Below are 15165 nucleotides of genomic sequence, written 5' to 3' on the forward strand. Positions count from 1 at the left end.
CTCAACTGATCAGATCAGTTCGATAATCACACCGTCTACAGATTTTCGCCAACAATAGCACAGCAGTGGGATGTATTTTAAAAAAAAAGGTGATGACTCAGCATATGGGAGGGAGATTGAAAACTTGGCGGAACGGTGCACCAACAACAACCTTGCCCTCAATGTCACCAAAACCAAGGAGCTGATTGTTGACTTCAGAAAGGGAAAGCCAGAGGGGTACGATCCAGTGATCATTGGGGGATCAGAGTCCTGGAGACAACACACTCACAGCATCATGAAGAAAGCACGTCAGTGCCTCTACTTCCTCAGGTGGTTTAACATGACATCGGAAACCATGGCAACTAAGTGGAAAGTGTGCTGACCGGCTGCATCACGCTCATATGGGGACACCAATACCCCCAAACGTGAAGCCCTGCAAAAGCCCAGGAAATCACAGACAAAACCCTCCCCACTATCGACAGGATCTACAGGGGAACGCTGCCGTCGGAGAGCAGCAGCGATCGTCCACCCAGCACACGCTCTGTTCTCGCTGCTGCCATCAGGAAAGAGGTCTCAGTGCCGCAAGACTCACACCCACCAGAATCAGGAACAGCCACTTCCCCCTCCGCCATCAGACTCCCCAACGGCAAACTCAATCAGGGGCTCATTTAAGGACTTGACATTGCACTTTATTGATTATTTAAGATTAGTGCTGATCAATTCCGAGCAACCTGAGAAACGGCGAATCAATCTTTCTCTGTCCCCCACTGCCCCTCAAAAGACAACGACGCCCTTAAAAATGGAGAAGAAGCCATCCTTGTGCCACTGCGTGCTCGTCTTCAGGCTCCTGGACCTCCTTCCCAATGGTAACAGAGCGAAGGGGGCACGGCCTGGGTGGTGGGGTCCTTGAGGGTAGAGCCTGCTTTCTTCAGACACCGATGTCCTTGGTGAAGTGAAGTCTGGTCCCCTTGATATCGCAGGCCGAGCTCACAACCCCCTGGAGTTTTTTTTCTCTTGTCTTGATCATTGGGCACCTCTGTAGCAGCCACGGTCCCCCCGTAGAAGTCTTCAAATATTTGCACTTGTAATGCTGCCACACCACAAGGTTCATGTGACATGTTCACGAGAATAAATTTGGATTCTGAGTGTGAAATTCTGATTCTGTTGTTTCCACTAAGCAAGGGAGTCAAAGACAGGAGAGTTCAGAAACAGTTGCATCTCCACCATCAGGTTCCTAAATAACAAACTCAAATGCTGAAAGGCCTGGACAGAGTAGATGTGGCAAAGTTGTTTCCCCAGAAGTGGGAGAGTTCGGGACCAGAGGGCACAACCTCGGGATTGAAGAGCGCCTGTTTACCACAGAGACGTGGAGGAATTTCTTCAGCCAGAGAGTGGTGGAAGTTGGTACCACGGGCGGCTGTGGAGGCCGGGTCGTTGGGTGCATTGAAGGCAGACATTGAGAGCAATCTGAATTGTCAGAGTACCAAATATTATGGGGAGAATGCCGGGGAGTGGAGCTGAGTGGATCAGCTCATGAAGGAATGGATGGGTAGACTCAATGGGCTGAATGGCCTATTTCTGTTCCTTTGTCTTATGGGGTTTTTTTTTTGTCTTGCAGTTCCTGTCTCGAAGCCGACAGTTATCGCCAGCGTTTCGGAGATTGCAGAGGGCAATGGGACGGTCACTTTGAGTTGTGAGCTCTCTGGGGATTCGCCCACTGTTCAGTGGATAAAGGATGGAGAGTGGCTCCAGTATCACGAGAGGATGAATATTTCATCAGACAACCAGACCTTGACTATTTCAGCTGTCAACAGGTCTGATCGCGGAGATTATCAGTGCATGGCGCACAACCCTGTCAGCACAGAAAGAAGTGATAAGTTGTTGCTGACTGTTTTCAGTGAGTATAAAGAAATAGTCCTCTGTCTTTCAATGGACAATCTGGGTTTTCCTTTACCTTTTCTTTCTTGTTTCTTTTTACATTTCTTTTTCAACCTCACACCCACTCTATCCCTTTCCATCTTCTCTATCTCTCTACCTCTAACTCTATCTCTCAATCTATCTCTTTATCTATTGTATCTATCTCTATCTCTCTTTCCATCTCTTTTTCTATCACCTTTGTTATCTTTCTGTCTAAGTGATTGTCAGGCTCGACACCTCTCCAAACACCTAAATCATTCTAATGCGTGACATAAGTGTGTGTTTGTGTGTATGAGTGTGTGTGTGTTTGAGTATGTGTGTGTGAGCGTGCTTGTGTGTATGAGTGTGTGTGTGTTTGAGTATGTGTGTGTGAGCGTGTTTGTGTGTATGAGTGTGTGTGTGTGTGTGTGTGTGTGTGTGTTTAGGAGTGTGTGGGTGTTTTGTGTGTGTGCATATGTGAAAACAGCAAGAGAGGGGGAAGGGAGAGAGTACAGAAAGAGAGAGAAAATGACAGAGAGGAAAGGTAGGGTGAGAGAAAGGGAGGAAGATATTAAAAGCGAGAGATAGATAGAACGAGACGGAAAGGCAGAGAGAGAGATAGAGAGAGAGAGGGTGTGCTGAAGGGGAAGGGAGGTCGATTGTTTCATGTCTGCTCTCAGCGTATGCTTTCCAATCTGGAGGAGCAATCAAGGCTTTGTTCAAATATAGAACATTCAGGCAAAGTACAGGCCCTTCAGCCCATGATGCTGTTCCAACATAACCTACTCAACAATCTACTCCACCACACCCAATAACCCTCTATTTTCCTTGCATCCATGTGCCTGTGAAAGAGTCTTTAAAATTCCCCTGTTGTACCACCCTCCACCACCAACCCCGGCAATGCATTCCAGGCCCCCACCACTCTGTGTCAAAATATTAAGACCATGAGGGTTTTACATAGGAGCAGAAATAGGCCATTCAGCCCATCAAGTCTGCCCCTGCTCCATTCAATCATAAGCTGATCCATTCTCCCAGTGCCCAGCCTTGTCCCTATAACCTTTGATGCCCCGGCTAATCAAGGACCTGTCAATCTCTGTCTTAAATAGACCCAATGTCCTGGCCTCCACAACCACCCGTGGCAACAAATTTCACAAATTCACTGCCCACTGGCTGAAGAAATTCCTTCACGTCTCTGTTCTGAGCGGATGCCCTTCACTCCTGAAGTTGTGCCCTCTTGTCCTGGACTCTCCCACCGTGGGGAAACAATCTTTCTGCATCTACTCTGTCCACGCTTTTCAACATTCAAAATGTTTCAATGAGGGACCCTCACCCCCCCCCCCCCCCCCCCATTCTCCTAAATTCCGATGAATACAGGCCAAGAGTTGTCAAACGTTCTTTATACAAACACCCTTTAGTTCCTGGAATCATCCTTGTGAACCTCCTCTGAACCCCTCTCCAACGTCAGCACATCCTTTCTTAAGCGCAAAATGGCTCCCAATACTCCAAGTGAGATCTCATCAGGGCCTTATAAAGCCTCAACATCACATCCCTGCTCTTGTATTCCATTCCTCTTGAAATAAATGCCAGCAATTTTCTGAGAAGGATTGATATCTCAATAGGAGGGTGTTAGAATATCATCCAGACAATTGGGACAAACTCAGAATGCTACATTGTCCAGCATTCGTTTGGCCTGAATGACTGGTGTGTGACAGGTGAAATGTTTAAAGGGGGGATTCGAGGGGAACCTCTTCACACATAGATCAGTGAAATTGTCAAAAGTTTTTCGGTGCTCAAAGACGAAGGAGATGATCGTGGGCGTCGGGAGGACCAGGTGCGACCACCCTCCACTACACATCAACAACTTTGTGGTGGAGAGAGTGGAGACACCAAATTCCTTGGAGTTAATTTAACTAGAGACCTATCGTGGACATTCAACATCTCCTCGCTTATCAGGAAGGTTCAACAGTGACTGCACCTCCTGAGAAGACTCATGTGGGCAAGGCCACCAGCCACCGTCACGTCAACCTTCTATAGGAGCTCCATGGAGAGCATCCTGGCCGGCTGCATCAGAGTGTGGGTACAGTTGCTGCAGAGAATTGGATCGGGGGGAGGGATCAATCTACAGGGCTGTAAGAGGGCAGAGAGGATCACTGGAGTTTCCCTCCCTCCTCCATCGACGTGATCTACCGGGATCAATGTCTGAAGAGGGTGCACAAAATCATCAAGGACCCCCTTCCACCCCACCCGCGGCCTTTCGCTGCTCCGGTCAGGGGAAGAGATACAGGAGGATCAGAGCCAGCACCACCAGGCTGAGGAACAGCTTCTTCCCTCAGGAATGCTGAACGACCAAAGGAACTGCTCACACTGACTACCCAAGACACTACTGTTCAGGAAACAAGATTGATTCATTTATTGTTTTTCGTGAATTCTTGTCCTGCCCATGTATTGTTGTCTGTATGTGTGTTATGTCTGGTTGTGTGTCTGCATGGTTTGCTCCGAGGACCAGAGCAGGTTGTACTTCTACAATCGTATGATAATAAACTTGAACTTAATTTCTTCCGCTTGACTGATCTTTCCCACATTACTCTTCATAGATGGACCGGAAGAGATGGTATTGACCATGGACCCAATGCAAGAAGATATCATAGTGGGAATCAATGTAACTTTCAACTGCTCTGTGCAGTCAGTTCCACCTTCTGAGTTCGAGTGGTTTTTCAATGCTGACATGCTGGATTGGAGAGGACCCAAACTGGACCTTGTGGATGTTGGCCGAAATAACAGCGGCAATTACACCTGCCAGGCGCGCAACAACATGACGGGAAACTTTGTCACGTCATCGAAGACGATGAAGGTCATAGGTAAGATGATACGCAGTTTCTTGGAAGTTGAAAGAACATTAGAAATAGGAGTAGGAATCAGACCATCGAACTTGCTGCGCCATTCCATAAGATTTTGGCTGATCTGATGAGAGGCTCATCTCCACTAACCTGCCTTTTCCCCACATCCCTTCATTCCCCGATGAGATAAAAATTTAATTTACTGAGGTCTCCACTGCTTCAACGGGCAGTGAATTCCACAAATTCATCACAGTCTGGGAAAAGCGGTTTTTAAAAAATTTTAGACATAGAGCACAGTAACGGGCCCTTTTGGCCATGAGCCCGTGCCGCCCAATTAACCAACAACCTCCAGTACGTTCTGAATGGTGGGAGGAAACCGGAGTCTCCGGGGAAAACGGAGCCTCCGGTGAAAACCTACGCAACCACGGGGAGAACATACAAACTCCTTACAGACGGCGTGGGATTCGAACCCCAGTTCCGGTCATTGGCACTATAACAGTGTTGTGCTAATTGTGCCGCCCTATCTCAGTCCTAAAATGTACTCCCCTGAATCTTGAGGCTGTGTCCTCTCATTCTGGTTTCCCCCACCAATGGGAACAACTTACCGACCTCTATCTTTTCTGTGCCTTTCATAATTTTATATGATCCCCTCTCATCCTTCTACATTCCAGCGAGTCCCAGATGACTCAATCTCTCCTCATAGGCTAACTCCTTAACATCTGGAATCAACCTGGTGAACCTCCTCTGCACCGCCTCCAAAGCCAGTCTTCCTTCAAGTAAGGAGACCAAATAATCGAAGGCACAACCAAATGCTTTGTCACGCAAGGGTTTGGTGTGCAGTGGGTGCACTTTAGGTTTTGTTCGTTACAGAGCGTGGGGTCATACAACAGAGAGATAGGCCATTCAGCCACCATGCCCAATGTGTACCATTGAGCACCTGTGTACATAAATCCCATTATCGGCACTAAAAGTGGCAGCGCTGTCACTGGTATGAACATGAGAAGGTATAGAGTGGAGACACAGTGCTGCTCCAAAGGGTCCAATCACCTGGTCCAGGCATTAATTGGTCTGTAAAAGGAGCCGATGGTGTAAGTAAAAGCCTGCAACCATGGAAGACTATGCCTCAGATGGCGGCGCCTCTGCTGGGCAGTGGTCCACAAGGAGTGGCAGACTTGCAGGGGGGTTGGGGGGGGTGGTGGGAGTAGTGGACCAGCCCAGGGCACTGGAAATGGGGAGAACATTCCCCTCTCCCTCCACCTCCTGTCGAGAAGGAGAAGCGTTGGAGATGACCCAACAGGGAAGGTTTCCACGGCAGTAGCTTAGCGGCTAAGGGGCCCACGCAGGCTGTGGTGGGGAAGGTCCTGCAGAGGCTGCTGGAGACTGGCATACTGGAACCAGATATCGGAGCCAGGATTTGATGGATGCTGAGGGCAAGAAGGGCTCTTGAAGGGCTTCCTAATCATGTTGGAGGTTCGGATCTGGAGCTGATGGATGGAACAGGGGTCTGTGCGGCTGTAGAGGCTGAGGGAGGTGAATCCACGGACACTCAGTGACTCTGAAGGGACTTCTCTTTCTCTCGTACCATAAGGGGCGCCGGGCAACATTAATGGCGACTCTTTGTCTGCCTTGGGGCAGGCAGAAGGCAATTTTGTGTAATATTACACGTTCTGTAGTAATACATGACAATAAGGAACCTTGAAACAAAGTGATTGTTGTCATATTTCTTTAGTCTTGTGAGAGAAACTGTCTCCAGCGTTCTCACAATTTTCATCAAATCATCTCCCCACAGAAATAAAATGCAGGATTCTCCCCCAACCCAATAATTTTGAAAAACAGACTCGTGTCATTCCCCAGCCCCCCCCCCACCCCCCCCACCCCCCCCCAGTTAGAGCGTGTTATCTTCACCAGAGTAAAAGACGAAAGTCTGCAGACACTGTGATTGAAGTAAAAACCTAAAGCCTGGAGAAACTCAGCAGGTTAAACAGTGTCCTTTCAATTGGCAAAGGGGAAAATACAGAACTGATATTTTGGGCTTGAGGCCCTTCAACAAGATGTGGAAAAAACAGGCGCTTAAATGACCTGTCAGGCCACATTAACCTGGCTGTCCAGGTTGTCACTCGAGCTTGTCCCATCTACTTGCATTTGGTGCACATCCAGACAAAACACACGTACAGACAAACAATACATATGCAGGACAAGTATTTAATCTGTACAAATTAAGAAATAAGTATTTTGTTTTGTGATTATGAGCGTCTCGGAGGGTCGGTGTGACCAGTTCCTTTGGTCGTTCAGCGTTCTTGCTGCCCATGGGAAGAAGCTGTTCCTCAGCTTGGTGGTGTTGGCTCTGAACCTCCTGGATCTCTTCCCCAATGGGAGCAGCTGAAAGATGCCGTGGGCACGATGGAAGGGGCCCTTGATGATCTTCAGACAACGATCCCGGTAGATCACCTCGATGAGGGCGGGAGGGTGACTCCAGTGATCCTCTCTGCCGCTCTTATGATCTGTGGATTGACCTCCGATCCATTCCTCTGCAGCGACCATACCTGCACTGTGATGCAGACGGCCAGGATGCTCTCGATAGAGCTCCTGTTGAAGGTTGACATGATGGTGGCTGGTGGCCTTGTCTGACTCAGTCTCCTTAGGGAGTGCAGTAGCTGTTGCGCCTTCCTGACAAGTGAGGAGACGTCGAATGTCCACTAGTAAGGTGAACTCCAAGGAACTTGGTGTCTCCACTCTCTCCACCGCAGAGTTGCTGATGTGAGATGGAGGGTGGTCACTCCTGGTCCTCCTGAAGTCCACGATCATCTCTTTCTCTGAGGGGGGCGGGGAGGGGGGTTGTAGCCCAAAAAAAAGATCAAGAATGGCCGAATTATACAATAGTTTCTGCAGGCTTACTGGGTTGATGTATGTTTAATTAATAATAATGAGTCTTTTCATCTTCTAGAACTGGTTTCAAAGCCTATAATTACTACTAACGTTCTTCATCCTGTGGAACACAATGACACATTGACACTGACCTGTGCAGTCACTGGTGACGTTGTGCGTGTGAATTGGATTCTGCCTGTCGCTGTTGTCTCGAATAACGAACTGATGCAAGAATCAGCAGACAATATGACTTTGACTGTATTGTCAGTCGATAGATCTTATTCCGGGGATTACAGATGCCAAGTGTGGGGCATCGTCAACAATGAAACAAGCGACCCCTTTGCTGTTGAGGTTTCCTGTAAGTACAATCCATTGATTCTCCTGAACTTTCCTCGGCGGCAATGGTCACCGCGGTGCTACTGCAGCATCAGCTACCCCACCCCTCACCCCCCCGGTTCGAATCCCACGCTCTTTGCAAGGAGTTTGCATGTTCTCCCCGTGTCTGCGTGGGCTTTCTCCGGGGGCTCCATTTCCACTGTGGGGAGGCGAGGTACAAACCAGAGGATGTGGGTTAGGGGCATAACGGGAAAGGTTCAGGGGGTACTACTTCATGCAGAGAGCGTTGGACTGAGCTGAAGTGGTGAACGTGGGCTCAATTTTAACATTTAAGAAAAATTTGGACAGGTACATGGATGGGAGGGGTATAGAGGGATATTGTCTGGGAGCAGGTCAGTGGGACGAGGCAGAAACAATGGTTCAGATAAGACTAGAAGGGCTGAACAGTCTGTTTCTGTGCTGTAATGTTCTAATGGTTCTAATATAGTAAATCCAAAATAGTAATAGCTTAAATAAAAACTCAGAAATGCTGGGGACTCAGCAGGTCTCGCAGCATCCAGAGGAGGTAAGCTATAGAACTGACGTTTCAGGCCTGAGCCCTTCGTCAAGGTACGAGTAAAAAGCAGGCAGGCACCTGAATTAAAAGGCTAAGGAGAAGGAAATAAAAGGCAGGGGAAGGAGCGCAGACCAACAGGCAAAAGGTGTTCATTGGAAATCCATGGGAACAGGAGAGGTGAGAATTGATGGCGGCTTTTTAGCTCTGTGAGGGAAGAGCTGGATTAAGGAGACAGACGGAAGAGAGAGGGACAGAGCTGGAGAAAAGGAGACAAAAGAGATAGATGGGAGGGGAAGGGACTAACGGAAACCAGAGAAGTCGATGTTTATGCCATCCGAATGGAGGGAGCCCAAACGGAAGATGAGGTATTACTCCTCCAATTTGTGGGTGATCTCAGTCTGGCAGGGCACAAAATCAGGGCCAGACATGTCAACGAGGGAATGGGGCGGGGAATTGAAATGGATGGCCGCTGGGAGATCCACACTTTTGTGGTGGACAGAGCCAAAGTGCTCATCAAAGCTGCGTCCAGTCTCTCCGATGTAGAGACCATAGTGCAGTAGATGGACCCCTGCAGATTCACAAGTGAGGTGCTGCTTCATTTGGAAAGACCATTTCGGGGGGGGGGGGGGCGGGGCCCGAATGGCGGTGAGGGAGGAGGGGGTGGGCGCAAGTGCAGCATTTCCCGCGGTCACAAGTGGTAGGTGCCGAGGGGCCGGTTGATGGGAAGGGAGGAGCGGGCGAGGGAGTTGCAGAGCGAGCATTCCCTGCGGAAGGCAGAGGGGGTGGGGGAGGAAGATGTGTCCGTTGGTGGGATCACATCGGAGTTGGCGGAAATGGTGGAGAAGGAAGTGCTGGACACAGAGGCTGGTGGGGCGGTAGGCGAGGACAAGGGGAATCCTGTCCTCGTTGCTGCTGGGAGCAGAGGGGGCCAGGGCAGATGTGCAGGTAATGGAGGAGATGCGGGTGAGGGATGAGTTGACGGTAGCCACGCTATTTGAGGAAGGAGGACCTCTCGGATGATCTGGGATGGAAGATCTCATTCTGGGAGCAGATACGATGGAGGAATTGAGAAAAAGGAAGGGAAAGGAAAACTTTAAGCAGGAAGTTTATTGTGCTTAGATCCAACTGAACTTCACGAGACAATATAAGACCTTATGCTTTATTGAATATAACCATGCATTATGTTTCTTTAGATGGACCAGATGCAGTTAAGATTACCACTGAAGACAATAAAGAAATATATGCTCTCCAATCAAATCTCTCACTCAGTTGCACAGCAGATTCTGTTCCACCTGCAGAATTCCAATGGCTACTAAATGGCAAAAGTCTTGAACATAAAAGCCAATCGCTGGTCATCGTCAACATGACCGAAAATGACTTTGGGAATTACACCTGTCGAGCTTATAACAACCGTACCAAACAGTATGTGGCGTCCGCAAAACTAATCACTACAAACGGTAAGAGCTTTGCATTTTTCATCCGTCAGAGTTCACTAGGCAGAGAAACCGCGTGTTTTACCATAAGATATAGCAGGACATTCAGCCCATCGTGTCCGCCCCACCCTATCATCTCGAGCGAATCCATTCTCTCACTCTCCCCTGCTTTCTCCCCCTGGATAGATTAGGAGCATGCAGCTGGCGTGGCGGTCAGCGCTGCAGCTCCAGTGATTGGGACCGGGGGCTCGAAGCCTGTGCTTTCCGTAAGGGGTTGATACTTTCTCCTTCCCGTGTCCGTGTGGGGTTTCTTCCGGCTTGGGTGGTGGGGGCACTGGTTTTCTCCCACCGTTCAGGATTTAACAGGGGTTGTAGGTTAATTGGGCGGCAAGGGCTCGTGGGCCAGAAGGAGCTGCTACCGTGCTGTACGTCTAAATTTTAAAAATTAATTTAAATGGGGAAAAAAGGCAGCAGACAAACTACAACATTGGATAGGCTACGGTCTTGCACTTTGGGAGAAGAAATAGACGGACAAACTATTATTTAGATGGGGAGAAAATTCAAAATTCCAAGGTTCAAAGGGAGTCGGGAGTCCTCGTGCAGGATGCCTTAACCCAGTTCTCGACCTTTTTCTTTCCACTCACATCCCACTTTAAGTAATCCCTATGCTATCAGTGCTCTGTGATTGTAAGGGTCTGTGAGTGGGAGGGGAAGGTTGAGAATCACTGCTCTAAACCCAATTGTTTCTGAAATATTTTGCTGGAGAAAAATGGTCATTGGCCCATTTCCTTTGGAGTTCTGAAACCGTGCCCATAACGAGTCAATTAGGGATGATTAAAACAGTGGTTTTCAAACTTTTTTTTTCCACCCACATACAGGTACACAATCTTTTATCCGGAACCCTTGGGGGACAGTGTGTTCCGAATTTCAGATTTTTCCGGATTTCAGAACAAAAGCCAGCTGCCCCAGATTTAAGCCCACCCGAATTGTGTTGCTGTATCCACCCCCTTCCAGTCGCGCTGGCTTCTTTCTCCCCCTCGCCCACCCATGTCACGCTGTCATCTCTTTCCCCACCTGCCTGCCCGAGTCGCACTGCCGTCTCCCCCCCCCCACCCAACCTAGTTGCATTGCTGTCTCTCTCTCTCTCCCTCCCTCCGCTGTACCAGCACCAAGAAAAAAATGCTGAGTTTTGGAGCTTTCGATAGTTTAGATGTCTGGATAAAGGATTGTGTACCTGTACCACCTTAAACAATCCCTTAGTAATCACAGGGCACCGATGGCATAGGGATTACTTAAAAGTGGGATGTGAGTGGAAAGAGAAAGGTTGAGAACCACTGCACTAAAGCTTAACCTCCAGGTTGGGTCAGTGGGGTAGAGGGCGAATGCAATGTTGGTATTCAGTTCTAGAGAAGCTTACAAGAGTAGGGATAAGATGTTGAGACTTCATAGGGAACTGTTGAGACCTCACTTGGAGACTGGGTACGTTTGAGTGCCTTATTTGGGAAAAGAAGTGCTGGCATTGGAGAAGGTTCAGAGAAGATTTACTTGAATGATACCAGCAAGGGTTGGCATATGGGGAACGATTGTCAGCTCTTGGACTGAACTCGCTGGAAAGCATTTCGAATGCTGAAAGGCCGGACAGAGTAGATATGGCAAAGATGGTCGGGGAGTCCAGGACAAGAGGGCACAACTTCAGGAAAAAAGGGCGTCAATTTAACACTTTGAAAAATTTAAAATATCTTCAGCCAGAGGGTGGTGAGTCTGTGGAACGTGTTGCCCCAGTCAGCTATGGAAGCCAGGGCATTAGGTGAGAAGAAATCGGGGCCTCTGGGGAAAACCCATGCATGCATGGGGAGAGCGTACAAACTCCTTAGGGTCAGCGTGGGATTCGATCCCCGGTCTCTATGGCTGGCGCCGTAAAGATATTGCGCTAAGCGCTTCGCTAACTGTGCTGCCTCAGACATTTTAAAATGAACCACCGTCGGCACCTATTACAAGTCGTTTAAAGCCTGTGCAGTCGGATCGGTGGGTGGGGGGAGGGTGGACCCCACAGATGAGCACTGAGACTTTGCAAAGAACTAACGGGGCATGCATGAGATTGGGTCGGAACCAGCAGGAAGATGGCAGCAGTGTTGGGATCGTCGTCAAGGGAAGAATTTTAGAACCATTGTATAGGACGACCCATTTTAAGGTGTAATTTTTAAGTTTTGTGAGTTATTCTATACAACGGCATATACAGTAACACAAAATTCCCTTCTGCCTGCCGTAAAAAGTCACAGTACGAGAGAAAGAGAGTCCCTTCAGAGACACTAAGTGTCCGTGGATTCACCTCCCACGGCCTCTGCAGCCACACAGACTCCTGTTCGATCCTTTGGCCTCCCGACTCCAGAACTGAACCCTTGACACCATCAGGAAGCCCTTTAGCTCTAGGGCCTCGGAAAGACTTTCTCTCAGCACTCTCACGAATCCTGGTTCTGAAGGTCTCTCGATCACAAGTTCGATAACTGACTACGGCCTGTGTGTGGGTCCTGCAGCCGGTGTGTCACCATCCAAGTAGGGTCATCTTCTCTGCTTCTTCTTCTCAATGGCATTGGGGGCTTGGGTGTTATCCCTGTTTCTGGTGTCCTGCGCTGCTCCTCCTGGAATTTGAAACCCCTCGTGGTCCAATGCCCAGTGTGGGTGTTGCCATCTTGGGGACAGACCCCCGTGGTCGTAGGAATTGCAGAGATTATGAAATACAAAAGCCAAAATTGCTGATCATCTGAAAGGACTGACCTTCAAAATCAACAAAATTCTCACGTGTAGTATGAATCTTCAAATCTTGCGGGAAACAGTCAGGTATGGGGACACCAAAATCCCTGAGCATAAAGCCCTGCAAAAGGTAGCAGACACAGTCCAGGAAAAAGGCCGGGCAAGCAAAACCCTCCCCACCATCAAGAACATCTAATGGGAACACTGCCGTCGGAGAGCAGCAGCAATTGTCAAAGATCCACCCCACCCAAGCACACGCTCTGTTCTCGCTGCTGCCATCAGGAAAGAGGTATTGGTGCCATAAGACTCATCCCACCAGGTTCAGGAACAGCTGCTGCTCCTCCACCATCAGACCCCTGAACGACAAACTCAATCAGGGACTCATTAAAGGACTCTTCCACTTTATTGAATTTTTCCCTCTCTGTATTGCACAGTCATTTGGTCACATTTATTTGTTTATGTGTACGTTGTGTACAGTTTTTTTGTGTAATTCTGCCTGGCCAGCAGAAAAAAGAATCCCAGGGTTGTATATTATCATGAATGTACTCTGACAATAAATCTGAAATCTGAATTTTTAATTGAAACCACCACCAGCTCCTTTAACAGGCCCTTTAAAGCCTATGTGGAGTTGTTGCCCAGGCAGTGGGACCTCACGGAGCAGTGCAGCATCTCTGCTCCATGCTCCCCCGGGTCTGCATGTGACCTTCTGAGTTTCTCCACCCCTTTTTGTGCTGCGGGCCGGAAAGAAAATGTGTTCCAAGATAAACTGTGCTGGAATGGCCTCCTTGAAGTTCTGATTAATTTCACTGCCCATTCCCAGGGAAAGACTTCCCCTCCTTTATGGTTAAGTGATTTTGATAATTTATCAGCATGTCAGGCCGGATGTTGTGCATGGCTTGCTCTTATTTATCAGTTCTCCTGACTTCCATTGTTTTGAATTTGTTTGCATGACCTCCAAACTTTTCCTCTTGGGTGGGTGTTGCTATGTTCTTCGACTTGATGAATCAGGGTCTAACAAAGACATTTTACACCTCATTCCAAGTTTGGGATCATTTGCTTTCCAAGCAGTTAACGCCCAGCATAGGTTCACAGTCAAACCCATAAGAAACAGGCCATTTAGCCCATCAAGTCTGCCCCGCCATTCAATCATGAGCTGACCCGTTTTCCCACTCAGCCCCACTGCCTGGCCTTTCTCCTCATAACCTTTGATGCCCTGGCTAATCAATCTCTACCTTAAATATACCTGGCCTCCACAACTGGCCATGGCAACAAATTCCACAGATTCACCACCTTCGCATCCCTGTTCTAAGCGGATGCCCTTCAATTCTGCCCTCTTGTCCTGGACTCTCCCACCATAGAGAAACAGCCTCTGAACATCGATTCTGCCCATGCCTTTGAACGTTCAAAATGTTTCAAAGTGATTCCCCATTCTCCTAAATTGCAAGCTTTGGTGGTTAAAAATACAGAAACGCTGGAGGAATTCAGTAGGTCTTGTAGTGTCCCTGGGAGGTAAAGGTGCCTTACCGACGGTTTGAGTCTGAGCTCTTCTTCAAGCTATGAGTAAAAACCAGGCAGGCAACTGAATAAATAGGGAAGAATGGAACGGGTTGGAGGGCAGACCAGCAGACGACAGATATGAAATGAATTTGATAAGGGGACAGGAGAGAGGAAAGGTTAGAATTGATTGGGGTAGGGGGTGGTTTTTGGAACTGAAAGGAGACAGAGCAAAAAGGGAGAGGAAGGGGGAGAGAAAGAGAGAGAGAAACCTGGAGGAAAGGAGACGTGGGGAAAGGTGATTATGCGGGTGGATGTGAGGGGCTAACAAGAGATTGGTTGGAGAGTGGCCAAATGGAACATGCAATGCCGTGCCTCGAATTTGCAGGCGGTCTCAAAGTTTAGCAGTGTATGACATGTCGGCCAGAGAATGGGAAGGGGGAATTAAAAAGGGTGGCCACTGGGAGATCCACGCTATGGTGGCAGACAGATGCGTGGTCCTTAAAGAAGCGGCTTCGCAGTCTGTGTCCAGTCTCTCCGATGTAGAGACCTCACGGATGCAGTAGGTGACCCCTGCAGATTCACAAGTGTTGCTCTGAATGGTGGTGAGGGAGGGGAGGTGTGGGCGCAGGTGGAGCGTCTCCTGCAGTCAAAGGGGTAGGTGTTAAGGGGGCCGATGGGTGGGGGGGAGGACTGGACGAGAGAGTCACGGAAGGAGTGGTCCCCTCGGAAAGCGGAGAGGGGAATATGTGCCTAGCGGTGGGATCACGTCGTAGGTGGCGGAGGATGATGTTGGATGCGGGGGCTGGTAGGGTGGTAAGCGAGGAATCCTGTCCTTGTGTGTGGGGGCGAAGGGGGCCAGGGCAGATGTGTAGGTAATGGAGGATATGCGGGCGAGGGCCAATTTGGTGGCGGTAGAGAAGTTCTTTGAAGAAGGTGGACATTTCTGATGATCTGGCTTGGAAGATCTCGTCCTGGGAGTAGATCTGAGGAAATGAGAGCAATTACAGGGGACAGT

At 48.9% G+C, this 15165-nt stretch overlaps 1 protein-coding gene across 1 annotated transcript in view; it reads left to right on the plus strand.

The window, feature by feature from the left end:
- The window catches only part of LOC138764297 (carcinoembryonic antigen-related cell adhesion molecule 5-like), a 68377-nt gene that overhangs the window by 42610 nt on the left and 10602 nt on the right, over nucleotides 1–15165 (plus strand). Inside the window, exons 3-6 of the mRNA XM_069940028.1 lie at nucleotides 1598–1876; nucleotides 4470–4733; nucleotides 7657–7935; nucleotides 9663–9926. Coding sequence (XP_069796129.1) covers nucleotides 1598–1876; nucleotides 4470–4733; nucleotides 7657–7935; nucleotides 9663–9926 — 1086 coding nt within the window. The remainder of the gene's footprint in view (nucleotides 1–1597; nucleotides 1877–4469; nucleotides 4734–7656; nucleotides 7936–9662; nucleotides 9927–15165) is intronic.

Source organism: Narcine bancroftii, chromosome 5, assembly GCF_036971445.1.
Source record: "Narcine bancroftii isolate sNarBan1 chromosome 5, sNarBan1.hap1, whole genome shotgun sequence".
Lineage (NCBI taxonomy): Eukaryota > Metazoa > Chordata > Chondrichthyes > Torpediniformes > Narcinidae > Narcine > Narcine bancroftii.